The 19221-nt window shown below is 34.9% G+C and overlaps 1 protein-coding gene across 5 annotated transcripts in view; it reads left to right on the forward strand.

Moving 5' to 3' along the window:
• CFAP44 (cilia and flagella associated protein 44) overlaps positions 1 to 19221 on the forward strand; it is a 161625-nt gene that overhangs the window by 67980 nt on the left and 74424 nt on the right. For all 5 annotated transcript variants that reach the window (XM_047875515.1, XM_047875511.1, XM_047875512.1 and 2 more), the window contains exons 18-22: positions 622 to 767; positions 1775 to 2045; positions 2846 to 2901; positions 3055 to 3217; positions 4911 to 5041. In XM_047875515.1, the coding sequence (XP_047731471.1) occupies positions 622 to 767; positions 1775 to 2045; positions 2846 to 2901; positions 3055 to 3217; positions 4911 to 5041 (767 nt within the window). The remainder of the gene's footprint in view (positions 1 to 621; positions 768 to 1774; positions 2046 to 2845; positions 2902 to 3054; positions 3218 to 4910; positions 5042 to 19221) is intronic.

The raw sequence follows: 19221 nt of genomic DNA on the forward strand, positions 1-19221 counted from the left end.
GAAAGCAGCTAGAAATCCTAGATCATGTTCATATAGTCAGTGACTGAGATGACTCATACTTGTAGGGTGTAGTGTTCTAGGGTTGCAATGGAAAGCCCCGTGGAAGGTGTGTTTATAGTGGCTCCTTCTCCTTGGATGACCTTGGGAATTCTTTCCCTCTCCCTAAGCCCATGAGACAACAGATTGCTGAATTTCAAAGCCTCTCAGATGGCACTTTCAGAGCTGGTAATTGCTTCAGGGAGAAGAGCAATGCCCTAGACTCAAAACTAGCTCTGAGAAGCATGACCTACAAAACTGTATTAAATACTGCATGTGCAGAATAATACTTGAAATAAAATGGAACTCAGTAGGTAGTCAGAAGTGATATCTTCCTTGTATTGACTTTTAAATGGAAGCAAATTATTATAAGGTGTTTTATTATTGTATAATCATATAGTTCCATATAAATGGACAATGAGTTACTTTATAAAACCTATCTATAATAATAGAAGTCATATAAAAATAGATGTGTTAAGACATCTATTTTTGGTTTTAAAATTTGAAGAATAAAAAAAATCCTTGTGTGGTCATATGTATCTTATATTCAAGTACTACCTTCAATGTTATTTATCTCTTTTCCAGGGTGGCTATGATTCTGGTTTTCTATATCACTGTGAGTTCCCCCCATATGAGAAAAGTATCAATGGCACAGAAAAGAAGGATGAACCTTTTGATTTTCGTTTTCTTGAAGATACAGAGGATAATCCCATCCATACTATCACTTTCAGGTGAACAAAATTTCAGAAAGCTTAAAAAAAACTCATTTGTGTCTCTGTTGTTGTCCATTATGAATATTGTTCATTTTTAAAGATGTGTCCGAATGGAGGGGCACTCAAATATTTTCTTTTTAAAAAAATTTTGGTGCTTATTTATTTTTGAGAGAGAGAGAAAGAGAGAGAGGGAGGAGAAAGAGAGGGAGACAAAGAATCTGAAGCAGGTTCCAAGCTCTGAGCTGTCAGCACAGAGCCTGATGTGGGGCTTGAACTCATGTACCATGAGATCATGACCTGAGTTGAAGTTGGACGCTTACCCTACTAAGCCACCCAAGTGCCCCAAACATTTTATAGTTAAATAAACTGAATGAATAAATAGAATCAAAGCTAGTCATGAAACACTATTTCAAGTCCTTCTGTCAAATATTCTGTCAGAATTTCTGTTTATCACACAATAGGTTTGTATGGACTTACTTTCTGTTACTTAGGATTCTCCTGCATGGTCAGATAAGGAAGGTTCAGTGTTACAGTGATCCTACAGAAATCACAACTTGAATCCTTAGTCCTTTAATAATTGAGAATTAAGCATATATGCTAGTCATTCTTTTGAAGATCAAATATAATAGCTCTAAATTTCAAATTGGCTTTTTCCCCTCTGTTCTTTTGCAGTAGTTTGTTAGGGCTTAAAAATATGTACAGTGGGGGTGCACAATGAAGTCCATAACATCTTTGTTATTAAAATTCAGTCGTGTCATTAATTTAAAATTATATATCTGGGGTGCCTGGGTGGCTCAGTTGGTTGAGCGACCAACTTCTGCTCAGGTCATGTTTTCGGGTCCATGAGTTTGAGCCCTGCGTTGGGTTCTGTGCTGACAGCACAGCACCTGAAGCCTGCTTCAGATTCTGTGTCTCCTTCTCTTTCTGCCCCTCCCCTGCTCATGCTCTTTCTCAAAAATAAATAAATGTTAAAAAAAGGTATAAAATTATATATTTAATTAATATGAACAATTTATGTTTCATAGCATTAACCAAGATCTCATGTTCTGTGGAATGCAAAATGGAGCAATTCGAGTCTATATCCTAAATCAGAATAATCCTTCATTGACAAATATGGTGGACTACTGGCATTTCAATCTGCATGACAATAATTATGGATGTGTCAAAGGCATATCTACTAGTTTTGATGACCGTTTCTTGGTGACCACTGGAGCAGATAGTAATATCTTTGTTTTCACCATTTTTTCTGAATTTGAACTAATGAAAGCCATTAAAGCCAAAGTGCCATCTCCAAGGGTATGCAACTAATAACAACGATAAAAAATATTTTAAAATAGTAATGTTAAATTACTCATTCTTTAAAAACTGAAAAGTCTTGGGGCACCTCAGTGGCTCAGTCGGTTGAGCGTCTGATTTTGGCCCAGGTCATGATCTTGTGGTTCATGGATTCGAGCCCCGTGTTGGGCTCTGTGCTGACAGCTCAGAGCCTGGAGCCTGTTTCAGATTCTGTGTCTCCCTCTCTCTGACCCTCCCCCATTCATGCTCTGTCTCTCTCTGTCTCAAAAATGAATAAACGTTAAAAAAAAAATTTAAAAAAAAACCCCAAATTAAAAGTCAGATACTTAACCAACTGAGCCACCCTATTGCCCCTAAAAAATATACTTTAAAACCTTCCTGTATACATATAAGGTATTGGGGGGAGAATTAAGCATATATAAAAGGGGATATGCTAAAAAAAATAGCATTTTAAAATAAATTACCTAGGAAATTTTGCATGTATCCTTTGTTAATAACACATGATATTAGTAATTCACATTTTGAAGGGGAATTATGGTGATATTAACATTTTGCATGCATATTAGGTTTTAAGACTTTTTCTATGTACCTCTTTAAATCAAGCAGAAACAAATAAATTTAGTCAACTACAAATTTCCCTCTAGTTTTCCCTGGATTATTTCTTGTGAAAATACGTTGCAAGCCTAAAATTATTAGAAATTGGCAGCAGAGGGGGGGAAAAAGCTCAGTTTACTTCCTATTAGATATTTTAAGAGAAATATGCAATTTAAAAGTGTTAACCGTTTCTCCCCTTTCTACAGTTTGGAATTGAAGCAGAGCCAATTCCAGAAGATATTGAAGATCCCAAAGCCTATAGGTATGAGAATTTTTGATAAATACTAGCCTTGAGCTGTTGCAAAACAACATTTTATAGAAGTTGACCAAGCCAATGGAATTTCCAAATTATTGAGTCCTGATTCCTCTTATGCTGTTTCTGGATCTTACTATCCTTTTAAATTTCTGTTTTCAGTATTGAGAATGCTAGAAGAAAAAGAGAACATGATAAGTTAATGAAAGAAGTGGAAGAAATAAAAGCTGGGAAGAGAGAAAAACTCAAAGCTTTGAGGAATGAATTTCAGCAACTTCTGGAAATGAATAAAGAATTACCAAAGCATATGCAGTTTAAGCGAACAGTAAGCCTTAATTAAATTTGACTTTAATTTTTAACATACACTATTTCTTTGGATCAAGACTATGATTTTTCTGATAAAGAGGAACACTTAAAAAATCTTTAAACTTCCCTTTATCTGGCCAGTGTGTTGGCAGCAGCTAAAATACCGTAGAATTTGACATACAACTTGGTTTGGATATAGAAGAACCTCTTTATATAACACAGTTTACTTCTGGATTTAGGTACTTCACTTTTCTTTTTTCTTGTGGTGACAAGATATATAAATACAGGTTTGAATCTGGTTTTCAACCCTTCGTGTACCTAGCCAATATATCTAATCTTTGTATAAGTACGCATATATTTTGATTCTCTGTGATTCCATTTCTATAATTCAACAAATCTATCAAAAAGATAGTACTTGGTTGTCCCACAAAGTTTCCGAAAAATGACTTAGTATAGTTGTAGCTATGGGGACGATTAACAAATTATTTAAGCTAATTTTGTATTAATGTTTTTCTTTTCTGACTTATCACAAAGCTTCCATCTACGTGTTCGTGATTTTTTTCCACTGTGTACTTCTTCCTAAGTGGAACTGCTGTCAAGAACTAATCAAATAAACAGCCAGAATTTATCATCCTGACTATGACCTATAATTCTTGAAGCCCCTAGTCCATTCCATGTGAAAAATGCTCTGGTGAAATCATAATGGCTAACTCATTGTATTGGTTAAAAGACCAAATCATAATGGTTAAAGGATGTTTATGCTATTTTACTAAGAAAAAGCTGGACAGGGGCACCTGGGTGGCTCCATTGGTTAAGTGTTCAACTTTGGCATAAGTCATGATCTAACGGTTCATGGGTTTGAGCCCTGCATCGGGCTCTGTGCTGACAGTGTGAGCCTGGAGCCTGCTTCGGATTCTGTGTCTCCTCTCTCTGCCCCTCCCCTGCTCATGCTCTGCCTCTCTCGCTCTGTCTTACAAAAATAAATAAAATGAAAAAAAAAAGTTGACATTTACAGAATATGGGTAACATAATTCAAAATAAAGAACACCTGAGGTGAGTTCTATGGCTAAGCATTTTTACATACATCATTACTTAAAACAGATACACCCTTGGAAAGAATAACTACTACTTACAATTTAGTCTGAATGAGGGCCCTGATATTTTTCCCGGGGTACAGGTAAAAAACATGACCTTCCCCCTCCCATAAGTATCTTTATGGGAGGAATGGCTCCCCCGGTGACAGACATTCAGCTAGAATTTGGTGACCTCAAGAAGACACCAAAGACTTAGCTGTCTTTCCTGGGTGGGGTCACATGGGAAGGGGTGCCATGAACTTCTACCCTGTGCCCTGCTGGTTATATACCAGTAGTGGCTTTGGGGTGGTGGAAGTTTTTTTTTTAAACTCTGTATACTCTCCAAATATTCTGTTATCATTCACTGCTTTTACTGTGGGAAAAATCTTTTAAGATACAACTTTATTTACAGTATTGTCAATGATTTCTGAGAACTTTTCTCCATATTTTGTGGAAGTAAGATGAAAAGTATGTTCTTTTCTTTTTCTAGAACAGAGAGAATTAATGATGTCTGGGAGCAAATTATAATGCAACATGAAATTGAGTGCAAAACTGATTCTGTATCTATGTATGAAATAGGATTGATAATGCACATTGATGAAAGTACCCATTTCGATGAATAAATCTACTTATTTGCAGGATTTTGATCTAGATTCCAAAATTCGTGCTGAGATTGGCAGAAAAACAGCTCATAAGATTCAACAAGTGGAAAAAGAATTAGCATGGGAAAAAGAGAAACATCAACTTGGCCTCATGAAGCTACAGAACAGGTAGGATCCATATATCCTGCAAGTTAAGATGTTTGAGAACATGTATTTGAATGAAGTTGTTCATAGTGGCTTAATTGAAGTGGTCAGGTAAGAAATACCCTGAGTACCTTCTAACTCTTGAAGTCTCCAGGAATATTCCTGTCACTGCTACTGATATCTTCTTGAGCTTTCTGGGAAATTTGTTTAATTAGTAGATTTTTGAACTCAACACCCAAAAAATGATTTAGAAATGGGCAGAAGACATGAACAGATATTTCTCCAAAGAAGACATCCAGATAGCCAACGACACATGAAAAGATGCTCAACATCACTCATCATTAGGGAAATTCAAATCAAAATCACAGTGACTTGAAACTAACTAACTAACTAACTAACTAACTAACACTGTATATTAACTAAATAGAATTTAAATAAAAACTTGAAACAACAACAACAAAAAGAAAATGCTACAGAAAAACCAAGTTTCTTCAACAAATACATTGCCTGAAGAAACAAGAGGGATGGAATAAAAGAAACTTGAGAAATATACCAACAAAGTATCCACCAAGTGCGGATCTTATTTGGATTCTTATTCAGATAAATCAATTGTAAAAAAGCATTTTTGAATCAAAGAATATTTGAACATCAAGTGGATATTGGATATTAAATATTTACTATTAATTTTCCTAGGTATAATGATATTGTGGTAGTTACTTTTCTAAAAAGAATTCTTATTTGAAGTATTTATGGGTGAAATATATTTTGATATTCCAAAGAAAAAAACAAAGGGATAGATACATAAAATAAAATTGGGGGAAAAAAGTTGATAATTTTTTAATATGATTTGATGAATTTGTAGGAATTCACTATATTATGCCCTCTACCTTTATGTATGTTAAAACTTTCCATAATAAGAGGCTTTCTCTTTAAAAATATATTCAACATACCCATATCAAAGAACATTTACTTCTGTTTTTTAATATTAAGTAATTTGCTTTAATATACCTACATATATATATTGTTACATACTAATGCTTTCTTTTAGTTCTACAGAGTAGACTTTGAAAAGTAGAATTGCTAGACCAAAGGGGTATATGCATTTTTTAATTTAAAATCTGTTGCCATATTTCTTTCCAAAAAGGTTGCAACTTTTTACATTTCCATCAGCAATGTGTATAACTTTATACTGTCATTCTTACCAATATTTGAGGCTAACACTATTAAAGTTTAAATCTGATGGATGTAAAATAATATAGCTAATTGTTTTTTTTTAATTTGCATTTTCCTTACTACTAGGGATGTTTAGCACATTTTTAGTGTTTACCAGTCAATTAGATGTGCTCCTTTGTGAATTGCATTTTAATATTCTTATAATTTTTGTATTGGGATATTTTCTTGTTATCAATTTAGAACTTCTTTGTGTAATAGACATTAACTTGTTATTTATCATGTGTGTTTCAAATATTTTTTATTATCTATAATTTTCCTATAAACTTTGTTGATGCTATATTTTTCTAAGCGATATATGTTAATGTATATATAGCTAAATATGTCTCTCTTTCCTTTAATATATTTTGGGTTTCCCATCTTGGCTAAAAATTTCTCTCCAAAGCCTAAGTTATACATAAAGTCTTCAAATTTTTCTTCCAAATTTGTATTATTTAATCTTTATTTTTATTTTTTTAAAAGAATTTTTTGATACATATTTATAGTGACCCCACTAGGTCAAGGTGAGGTAAGGAAGGTGTCCTCTTTCTCTTTTTTGTTTATTTATTTTTGAGAGAGAGAAAGAGCATGTGTGCATGCATGCACAAGCAGGGCAGGGGTAGAGAGAGAGGGAGACAGAGGATCTAAAGTGGGCACTGCACTGACAGCAGAGAGCTCCATGTGGGGCTAGAAGGGACCACAAGATCATGACCTGAGCCAAAGTTGGATGCCCAACCAACTAAGGCACCCAGGTGCCCCATATTACTTAAATCTTAAAAAAACAACACATATTGAGTATTCCATCAGGAAGGTATTAATCAAGCTTCTAAAGGACTTACTTATTTTATTGTACTTTTTAAAAATCAGGTTTTGGACTTATTTATCCTATTTTTAATTCTTTTTTTTTCCATTTCATTAATTCCAATTTTAGCTTTAAGCATTCCCTTCACCTATTTTCTTTTGATTTTATGTCTGTTTTTAAAAATGCCTTGACGGGGCACCTGTGTGGCTCAGTCGGTTAAGCGACCTACTTCAGCTCAGGTCATGATCTTGTGAGTTTGACCCCTGTGTAGGACTCAGTGCTAACAGCTTGGAGCCTGGAGCCTGCTTCAGATTCTGTCTCCCTCTTTCTCTGCCCCTTCCCCACTCATGCTCCAGCACTTTCTTCTCCTGTCCCCCCTCCAGAAATAATAAATAAACATTGAAAAAATGCCTTGAGATGGATATTAAGTTCCTTTCTTTATACTTTTAACTACAGGGACATTTAAGGCTACGTATATTCCCTTGAGGATTTTTGCAGTGTTCCCTAGGTTTTGCAATTTTTAACTTATTTCTGGATAGTTGGTAATTAAGCTTTTATTCCTTGAGCTAAGAATTATTTAAGATATATTCCTTCATTTCCAAGCAATTAAGGTTTTAAGGTAAACATTTATTATTTATTTCTAATTTTATTGGATTATAATTATAGAATGTATGATAAAAATTTCTCAAAAAAGTATGTTAAGGTTTCATTTGTAATCAAGGAAAGATTTGTTTTTGCAATTTTTTTGAACTTGTGAAATTTTTTCTTATAAAGGGCCTAAAATTTACATATATGTACACATATATGTATTTATAATCAACTTTGTTGATTAACTGCCTTAATTTTTCCATGGCTATGCATTTTCTTTTAGTCAAATTTCTGGAAAAAATGTGTATTAAAAATTTTCGTTGTATAAAGGGAAAAAACCCACAATGAGATATCCCCTCACACTTGTCAGAATGGCTAAACTAAAAAACACAAGAAACAACAAATGTTGGTGAGGATGTGAAGGAAAAGGAACCCTTGTGCATTAGTGACAATGCAAACTGGTGCAGCCACTGTGGAAAACAGTATAGAGGTTCCTCAAAAAGTTAAAAATAGAACTATCCCATGATCCAGTAATTGCACTACTGAATATTTACTCAAAAGATACAAAAATGCTAATTCACAGGGATAAATGCACTCCTGTGTTTATAACAGCATTATTTACAATAGTCAAATTATGGAAATAGTCCAAGTATCCATCAACTGATAAATAGATAAAGAAGATGGAATAGTATTCAGCCATAAGAAAGAGTGAAATCTTGCCATTTAAAATGACATAGATTGGAGCTAGAAAGATAATGCTAAGCTGAATAAGTCCGTCAGAGAAAGACAAATATCATATGATTTCACTCATGGAATTTAAGAAACAAAACAAATGAGCAAAGGAAAAAAAAAACAACAACCAAACAACCCAGGAAACAGACTCAACTATGGAGAACAAACTGAACAAACTGGTGGTTGCCAGAGGGGAGGTAGGTGAGGGGGTGGGTGAAACAGGTGATGGGGATTAAGGAGTATACTTATGATGAACATCGGGTGATGCATGGAAGTGTTGAATCACTATATTGTACACCTGAAACTAATAGAACACTGTATGTTAACTCTACTGGCATGAAAATTAAAAAAAAATAATACAATACAAATTTTTTAATAAATAAAAAATTAGATTTTTTACAAACCAAATTATGAAATACATATTTATTTTCTGTTTTTGGCAAATTATTTTATATCTAGTTAACACATGAGCATATACATCTTAAAATCAAAAATAAAATCTAAAGACTTATAATGAAAGCCAACAACTTCCTGTCTAATCTCTCTCATGTCCAATAAGACTGTTCAGAGGAAATTGCTTTTTCTTTGCCTTTTTGAGATGTAATTTACATTCAGCAAAATGCACAAATTCTAACTGAGCAGCTTAATAAATTATATATATGCACATATATACATATATATGTATGTGTGTGTATATATATGTACGTATATATCTATATCCATATATATATATATCTACTACTCCAATTAAGAACATTTATAGCACTCCAAAAAGTTACCTTTGACCCCCTCCCAGTAAATATCTACTCTCCAGAGATGAATGTTTATCACATTAGTTTGGTCTGTGAACTTCATACAAATTGAATGTTGCAGTACTAAATCTTGTATTTGGCTTCTTTTACTTAGCATCATGCCTAATATTGTCTATGTTGTTGCAGGTAGCAGTAGCTTATTCTTTTTCATTGTTTTGTAATAGTCTTAATGCTTATACCATGATTTATTTATCCATTCTACTGTTGATGCATATTTGAGTTATTTCTACTTCTTGGCTATGATGAATGGCTATGACCATTCTTGTGCATGCTTTTTGGTGGACATAAACACTTATTTGTTATATAATCAGGAGTGGAACTGCTGGGTCAAGATTATATGCATGTTTGGCTTTATTAGATACTGCCAAATAGTTTTCCAAAAATGGTTCAACCAATTTTTATACCATGATTATCAGTGTATGAGAATTCCCATTGATCCCCATTGTGTTAGCTTCTTAGAGTTTCCATAACAAAGTACAACAGACTGGTTGGCTTAAAATAACAGTCAAAAGTTATGGAGGCTGGAAGTCCAAAATCAAAGTGTTGGTTAAGTTGGGGTACGTTTTCTTGGAGGGGAGATATGTTTTATTTATCTATTTATGTTGAAGTATAATTGGCATTTGATGTTATATTAGTTTCAGATGAACAGCATATCGATTCAACAATTCTATGTATCACTCAGTAATCACCACAATAAGTGTAGTCACCATACACAATTACAATGTTATTGACTATATTCCCTATGCTATACTTTTCATCTCCATGACTTACTTATTTGTAATTGGAAGTTTCTAATTGCCTCTTTTTTTTTTTTAAGTAATCTTTACACCCAGCAAGGGGCTCAAACTCACAATCCCAAGATCAAGAGTTTCATGCCCTACCAACTGAGCCAGCCCAGGCACCCCTATTAATCTCTTCTTAATCCCCTTTGTCTATTTCACCCGTCCACCCACCCATTTCCCCTCCAGTTTGTTCTCTGTATTTGAGTCTGTTTTTGTTTGTTAATTTGTTTAAAAAATTCCATATGTAAGTGAAATCTATGGCATTTGTCTTTCTCGTCTGACTTATTTCACTTTGCATAATATCCTCAAGGCCCATCCAGGTTGTTGGAAGTGGCAAAATCTCATTCTATTTTATGACTGAGTAATATTCCATTGTGTGTGTGTGTGTGTGTGTGTGTGTGTGTGTGTGTGTAATATACACATACAACAACTTCTTTATTCATCTATAAATGGACACTTGAGTTGCTTCCATATCTTGGCTATTACAAATACTACTGCTGTAGCATAGCATATATCTTTTCAAATTAGTGTTTTTGTTTTCTTTGGGTAAATAGCCAGTAGTGGAATTATTGGGTCATATAGTAGTTCTATTTTTATTTTCTTGAGGAACCTCAATACTGTTTTCCACAATGGTTCCACCAAATTACATTCCCACCAATAGTATGTGAAGGTTCCCTTTTTTCCACATCCTCACCAACACTTGTTATTTCTTTTTGATACTAGTCATTCTGACAGGTGTGAAGGAATATTTCATTGTGGTTTTGATTTGTATTTCTCTGGTGATTAGTGATGTTGAGCATCTTTTCATGTCTGTTGGCTATCGCTTTGTCTTTGAAAAAATATCAGGTCCTCTGCCCATTTTTTTAAAAAAAGTAAGCTCTATGCCTAACTTGACGTTTGAACTCTCATCACCCTGAGTTTAAGAGTCACATGCTCTACCAATTAAGCCAGCCAGGTGCCCTATCCTTTGCCCATTTTTAAATTGGACTGTTCGGGTTTTTTGGTGCTGAGTTGTATTTTGAATGTTAACCCCTTATCGGATAGATCATGTGCAAATGTCTTCTTTCATTCACTGGGTTGCCTTTATGTTTTGTTGATTGTTTCCTTTGTTGTACAAAGCTTTTTATTTTGTTGTAGTCTCAACAGTTTATTTTTGCTTTTGTTTCCCTTGCCTCAGGATAAATATCCATAAATATGTTGCTGAGGGTGATGTCCAAGAAATTACTGCTTATGTTTTCTTTTAGGAGTTTTATGGTTTCAGATCTCTGTTTAGATCTTTAATCCATTTTGAGTTTATTTTTGTGTATGGTGTAAGAAAGTGGTCCAGTTTCATTCTTTTACATGTAGTGTCCAGTTTTCCCAGCACCGTTTGCTGAGCAGACTGTTTTTCCCATTGTGTATTCTTGTCTCCTTTGTTAAAGATTAATTGACCATATGAGCATGGGTTTATTTCTGGGCTTTCTATTCTGTTCCACTGATCTATGAGTCTATTTTTGTGTCAGTACCATACTATAGCTTTGTAGCATATCATGGAATCTGGGATTGACATACCTCCAGCTTTGTTGTTTTTTCTCAAGATTGCTTTGGCTATTGGAGGTCTTTTGTGGTTCCATACAAATTTTAGGGTTATTTGTTCTAGTTCCATGAAAAATACTATTTATTAATTTCTTCTGAGACCTGGGTAGGAGAATCTGTTCCATGCCTCTTTGAGCTTCTAGTGATTGGCCAGCAAACTTTGGTGTTCCTTCCTATAGATGCATTATTCCAAATCTTCTGCCTTTATGTGGTGTTATCTCTCTTTGTTTTCCCCACATAATCTTCCCTCTGTGCATGTCCAAGTCCCCACTTTTTATAAGCACAGCGACATGTTGGATTAGGACCACTCTAATGATCTCATTTCAACTTGATTACCTCTGTCCAGACCCTATTTCCAATAAGGTCACATTCTGATTGACTGGGGGATTTCAAAGTATCTTTCTGGGTAGACGCAATTCAACCATAACACTCATGCTTGCCATCACCTGATATTCTCATCTCTTTAAATTTCAGCCATTCTATCATAGTATCTCAGTGTGATTTAAATTGGCATTTCCCTGGTGAGTGATTATTTTTAGCTCCTTTTCTTATACTTCTTGGTTATTTGTGTATTTTCTTTTATTAGGTATTTTTTGAAGTTTTTTTGTTCATTTTTGAAAATGGATTGTAAGAGTTATTCACATCTCCTAGATAGGAGTCTTTTGTCTTGTAGATAAATGACACAGGTATTTGTGACACTGTATATATATGACACATTGTGTGCATGCATGTAAAATATCTTGCTCTAATCTGTGGTATTCCTTTTCATTCTTTTAATGGTGGCTTTTTTTGAGCAGACGTTTTTACTTTGATAAAGTTCATTTTATCAATATTTTCCTTTATGGTTGATGCTTTTATGTTGTAACTAAGGAATATTTGCCAATTCCCAATTCATGAACTAATTCTCCTATGTTTTATTCTAAAAGCACCATTGTTTTGCCATTATCTATATTGATTTTTGGGGGGGAGGTTTAAGATGGACATCATGTGTCATTTGTTTCTATATGGATATTCAGTTGGCCTGGTATCATTTGTTGAAAAGGCCATCCTTTCCTCACTAGATTGCATTGATAGTTTTGTCATAAATCAGGTCAATACATATATATATATATATATATATATATATATATATATATATATATAATATATCTCAGAACTTTTATTTTAATTATTCTTGACATTTGATATCGTAAATCCTATGGCTTTGTTCTTCACCTTCAATACTGTGTAGGTCCTTTAAATAGAATCAACTTGCCAATTTTCATCAAAAAACCCTGCTAAGATGTTGACTGAATTACACTGAATCTATAGATCAACTTCAACATAATAGATTTTAAAAATAAATATTGAGTCTTTCAATCCATAAATGTGATAGATCCTGAAAAGAATACACTTTTAATATCTCTTCTAGTGGTTACAACCATACATCTCAATAATGTATTTCTATGAATTTATTAATCATTACTTACTGATTTCCTAGTATCACAGGTAAGGATTTTGTTTACCTTAATACACTCATGTTGGGGTGCCTGGGTGGCTCAGCTGGTTAAGCATCCCGCTTTGGCTCAGGTCATGATCTCATGGTTCGTGAATTCAAGCCCCACACTGGACTCTGCTGACAGCTCAGCGCCTGGAGCCTGCTTTGGATTCTGTGTCTCCCTCTCTCTCTCTCTGCCCCTCCCCCACTCATGCTCTGTCTCTCTTTCTCAAAAAAAAAACATTAAAAAACATATGCTCATGCTTTCCCCTCTACTGTCCTGAGCATATAAAATATAACAACTGATTTAATGTGCTTGTCTGCTAGATAGATAGGTATGTAGGTAGGTAGGTAGGTAGGTAGGTAGATAGATAGATAGATAGATAGATAGATAGGCAGGCTTCTGGGTCTGTTTCTATTAATTGAAAATTTTTGTTTATTTTGTGTTATATTTTTCTGCTTCTTTGCCTTCCTGAAAAATTTAGATTGGATGCCAGACATTATGAATTTCACAATGTGGGTGCTCGATATTTTTTATACTTTTAAATATTCTTGAACTTTGTTTTGGGATTCAGTTAAGTTACTTAGAAGTAGTCTGAGTTTTTGAGGCTTGCTTTTAATCTGTGTTAGTGGGGGTCAAGCAGCCTTTAGAGCTGATTTTTCCTCACTACTAAGACAAAATCCTGAGTGCTCTATCCTATTCCCATGTATTATTGGGCTTGTGGGAAAACAAGCTATTTCAACCTGTGTGAGGTCTGGGGATTTTTCTGTGTTCTCTTCTGGTGATTCTTTCCCCAGCCTCAGGTAGACTTCTTACATGCACGTGGTGATCAGTAATTACCTGAAGGCTAGAAGAGAGACGTCTGCAGATCTCCAGAGCTCTCTTCCTGTGCAGCAGTTTCTTCTCTGAAACTCTGCTCTGTGATTCATGGCTTGTTACCTGATATTAAATCTATGAATATTTGAATCTTGGAATGATATCTAGATGACTACTTATCAAGAGATGAAAGTACCTTATAAGTGCTCTCAGGAAGAACCTTCGACATAGTATCCTATGTTTGGCTTTAATAAATATGCATACTATATTTGTAAGTGTATATATATTGCAAGTATGAATCTTGACTCAAACCAGTGCAGCTCATTGTCCCAGGCTGCTTGCTTCTTTCATTTGTTTGATTCTATGGCTTCTGTGCTCTGCTGGAGCAGGCAGTTTTTGGTGAGGCCAGAAACTCCTGTTCCCAGAATCGAACACACCTGCAAACATTATCCTTGGGAACTTTTGTTTCCCCAGAGGCTGTTGGAAGCAGGGAATATGTACCCACAGCTCTAGGACCCAATTTGCCCATCCTCCTCCTTGTCAGGTGGAAGCTCTTCCTCCCCAGTCTTCTGGCCCTCAAATACTTGTTTCCTTAATTCCTGGCTTTCCCTTCCCTTCCAGGCTGCATCCTCCTTCCTCAGCTTTGCATCTTCAACAAACATATGGAAGGAAACACATTATCTAGATATCTGATGGGATTAGGGGAGAGAATAAAGTGGTACCACTGAGTAACACTGGGTAGTACCAGTGTTTTCATCTTCACCAATCTAATAGAGCAAATGTGATAACTCTCGGTTAAATCATTTGCATTTTTTCTGATTATTGGTGAAGTTAAGCACTTCTTTTCATACACTGATGTTCTTCAGAGGATTAGTCTTCTGAACCTTTCTTTTCGTATGTTTATAGTTCATTTATATTAAATCTTCGGAGGAAGATTCCTTGTTCATTTTCCTTTGAGTTCTGATTTTCTTCTTAATTTGATTCACTACTTCTGTATTTTTCTTTTATACATATTGCAAATGCTTTATCCTCCAATGCCATTTGCCTTAAACTTTGTTCACATTTTTCTAACTGTGCATCAGTTTTATATTTTTATGGGATCAAAACCATGCATATTTTCCTTCATGTTATCTGTGTCTCATGAAAAGACTAAAATTTAAAGAGTAAAACTCCAGTGGGCAAGAAAATAAAGTTTTATAGTGATGAGAAAGGTACTATGCTATGAGGGAAAAGGGAAAATCAGAAATAGTAGGCCATTTTAAAAGAAGAAATAGAGTTAAAAGGATTGAATTAGAAAAATAGTAAGAAAGATAAACTAGGAATAATTACTATATACATAAGTTAAATTCTGAAATTAAAAGATGGGAAAATAATTATGAACCAGTGATAAAAACATAGCAAGAATTAAGCATTAATTGATAAAGAACAAATATCTTTGGGCTATTAAAAAAAAAAGTGAACTGGAGAGTAGTATGAATTTGAGTTTAATATTTTTTATAGAAGCAAATAGGGTAACATATGTGAGATATATATGTATACATATGATAATAGATATCTCATGAGATAACAAGCAGTAGAGTATATTTTCTTACAGTTTAAGATCCATTTACCATTAAATTACCAGTAAATTACATTTACCATTAAATTACCATTACCATTAATTACCATTAAATTACAAAAAATTTTTGTTTTTCTACATATTAGCCAATGGCATTATATACTGATTAATAATGAGTTGTTTAATATTTTATTTTATTTTATTTTATTTTATTTTATTTATTTTTTTATTTTTTTAAATTTTTTTAACCTTTATTTATTTATTTATTTATTTATTTATTTATTTATTTATTTATTTATTTATTTTATGTGAAATTTATTGTCAAATTGGTTTCCATACAACACCCAGTGCTCATCTCAAAAGGTGCCCTCCTCAATACCCATCACCCACCCTCTCCTCCCTCCCACCCCCCATCAACCCTCAGTTTGTTCTCAGTTTTTAACAGTCTCTTATGCTTTGGCTCTCTCCCATTCTAACCTCTTTTTTTTTTTTTTTTTCCTTTCCCCTCCCCCATGGGTTCCTGTTCAGTTTCTCAGGATCCACATAAGAGTGAAACCATATGGTATCTGTCTTTCTCTGTATGGCTTATTTCACTTAGCATCACACTCTCCAGTTCCATCCACGTTGCTACAAAAGGCCATATTTCATTTTTTCTCATTGCCACGTAGTACTCCATTGTGTATATAAACCACAATTTCTTTATCCATTCATCAGTTGATGGACATTTAGGCTCTTTCCATAATTTGGCTATTGTTGAGAGTGCTGCTATGAACATTGGGGTACAAGTGGCCCTATGCATCAGTACTCCTGTATCCCTTGGATAAATTCCTAGCAGTGCTATTGCTGGGTCATAGGGTAGGTCTATTTTTAATTTTCTGAGGAACCTCCACACTGCTTTCCAGAGCGGCTGCACCAATTTGCATTCCCACCAACAGTGCAAGAGGGTTCCCGTTTCTCCACATCCTCTCCAGCATCTATAGTCTCCTGATTTGTTCATTTTGGCCACTCTGACTGGCGTGAGGTGATACCTGAGTGTGGTTTTTATTTGTATTTCCCTGATAAGGAGCGACGTTGAACATCTTTTCATGTGCCTGTTGGCCATCCGGATGTCTTCTTTAGAGAATTGTCTATTCATGTTTTCTGCCCATTTCTTCACTGGGTTATTTGTTTTTCGGGTGTGGAGTTTGGCGAGCTCTTTATAGATTTTGGATACTAGCCCTTTGTCCGATATGTCATTTGCGAATATCTTTTCCCATTCCGTTGGTTGCCTTTTAGTTTTGTTGGTTGTTTCCTTTGCTGTGCAGAAGCTTTTTATCTTCATAAGGTCCCAGTAATTCACTTTTGCTTTTAATTCCCTTGCCTTTGGGGATGTGTCAAGTAAGAGATTGCTACGGCTGAGGTCAGAGAGGTCTTTTCCTGCTTTCTCCTCTAAGGTTTTGATGGTTTCCTGTCTCACATTTAGGTCCTTTATCCATTTTGAGTTTATTTTTGTGAATGGTGTGAGAAAGTGGTCTAGTTTCAACCTTCTGCATGTTGCTGTCCAGTTCTCCCAGCACCATTTGTTAAAGAGGCTGTCTTTTTTCCATTGGATGTTCTTTCCTGCTTTGTCAAAGATGAGTTGGCCATACGTTTGTGGGTCTAGTTCTGGGGTTTCTATTCTATTCCATTGGTCTATGTGTCTGTTTTTGTGCCAATACCATGCTGTCTTGAGGATGACAGCTTTGTAGTAGAGGCTAAAGTCTGGGATTGTGATGCCTCCTGCTTTGGTCTTCTTCTTCTTCAAAATTCCTTTGGCTATTCGGGGCCTTTTGTGGTTCCATATGAATTTTAGGATTGCTTGTTCTAGTTTCGAGAAGAATGCTGGTGCAATTTTGATTGGGATTGCATTGAATGTGTAGATAGCTTTGGGTAGTATTGACATTTTGACAATATTTATTTTTCCAATCCATGAGCAGGGAATGTCTTTCCATTTCTTTAAATCTTCTTCAATTACCTTCATAAGCTTCCTATAGTTTTCAGCATACAGATCCTTTACATCTTTGGTTAGATTTATTCCTAGGTATTTTATGCTTCTTGGTGCAATTGTGAATGGGATCAGTTTCTTTATTTGTCTTTCTGTTGCTTCATTATTAGTGTATAAGAATGCAACTGATTTCTGTACATTGATTTTGTATCCTGCAACTTTGCTAAATTCATGTATCAGTTCTAGCAGACTTTTGGTGGAGTCTATCGGATTTTCCATGTATAATATCATGTCATCTGCAAAAAGCGAAAGCTTGACTTCATCTTTGCCAATTTTGATGCCTTTGATTTCCTTTTGTTGTCTGATTGCTGATGCTAGAACTTCCAGCACTATGTTAAACAGCAGCGGTGAGAGTGGGCATCCTTGTCGTGTTCCTGATCTCAGGGAAAAAGCTCTCAGTTTTTCCCCGTTGAGGATGATATTAGCTGTGGGCTTTTCATAAATGGCTTTTATGATCTTTAAGTATGTTCCTTCTATCCCGACTTTCTCAAGGGTTTTTATTAAGAAAGGGTGCTGGATTTTGTCAAAGGCCTTTTCTGCATCGATTGACAGGATCATATGGTTCTTCTCTTTTTTTTTGTTAATGTGATGTATCACGTTGATTGTTTTGCGAATGTTGAACCAGCCCTGCATCCCAGGAATGAATCCCACTTGATCATGGTGAATAATTCTTTTTATATGCCATTGAATTCTATTTGCTAGTATCTTATTGAGAATTTTTGCATCCATATTCATCAGGGATATTGGCCTGTAGTTCTCTTTTTTTACTGGGTCTCTGTCTGGTTTAGGAATCAAAGTAATACTGGCTTCATAGAATGAGTCTGGAAGTTTTCCTTCCATTTCTATTTCTTTGAATAGCTTGAGAAGGATAGGTATTGTCTCTGCTTTAAACGTCTGGTAGAACTCCCCAGGGAAGCCATCTGGTCCTGGACTCTTATTTGTTGGGAGATTTTTGATAACCGATTCAATTTCTTCGCTGGTTATGGGTCTGTTCAAGCTTTCTATTTCCTCCTGATTGAGTTTTGGAAGAGTGTGGGTGTTCAGGAATTTGTCCATTTCTTCCAGGTTGTCCAATTTGTTGGCATATAATTTTTCATAGTATTCCCTGATAATTGCTTGTATCTCTGAGGGATTGGTTGTAATCATTCGATTTTCATTCATGATTTTATCTTTTTGGGTCCTCTCCCTTTTCTTTTTGAGAAGCCTGGCTAGAGGTTTGTCAATTTTGTTTATTTTTTCAAAAAACCAACTCTTGGTTTCGTTGATCTGCTCTACAGTTTTTTTAGATTCTATATTGTTAATTTCTGCTCTGATCTTTATTATTTCTCTTCTTCTGCTGGGTTTAGGCTGCCTTTGCTGTTCTGCTTCTAGTTCCTTTAGGTGTGCTGTTAGATTTTGTATTTGGGATTTTTCTTGTTTCTTGAGATAGGCCTGGATTGCAATGTATTTTCCTCTCAGGACTGCCTTTGCTGCATCCCAAAGCGTTTGGATTGTTGTATTTTCATTTTCGTTTGTTTCCATATATTTTTTAATTTCTTCTCTAATTGCCTGGTTGACCCACTCATTCGTTAGTAGGGTGTTCTTTAACCTCCATGCTTTTGGAGGTTTTCCAGACTTTTTCCTGTGGTTGATTTCAAGCTTCATAGCTTTGTGGTCTGAAAGTATGCATGGTATAATTTCAATTATTGTAAACTTATGAAGGGCTGTTTTGTGACCCAGTATATGATCTATCTTGGAGAATGTTCCATGTGCACTCGAGAAGAAAGTATATTCTGTTGCTTTGGGATGCAGAGTTCTAAATATATCTGTCAAGTCCATCTGATCCAATG

Source organism: Prionailurus viverrinus, chromosome C2, assembly GCF_022837055.1.
Source record: "Prionailurus viverrinus isolate Anna chromosome C2, UM_Priviv_1.0, whole genome shotgun sequence".
NCBI lineage: Eukaryota > Metazoa > Chordata > Mammalia > Carnivora > Felidae > Prionailurus > Prionailurus viverrinus.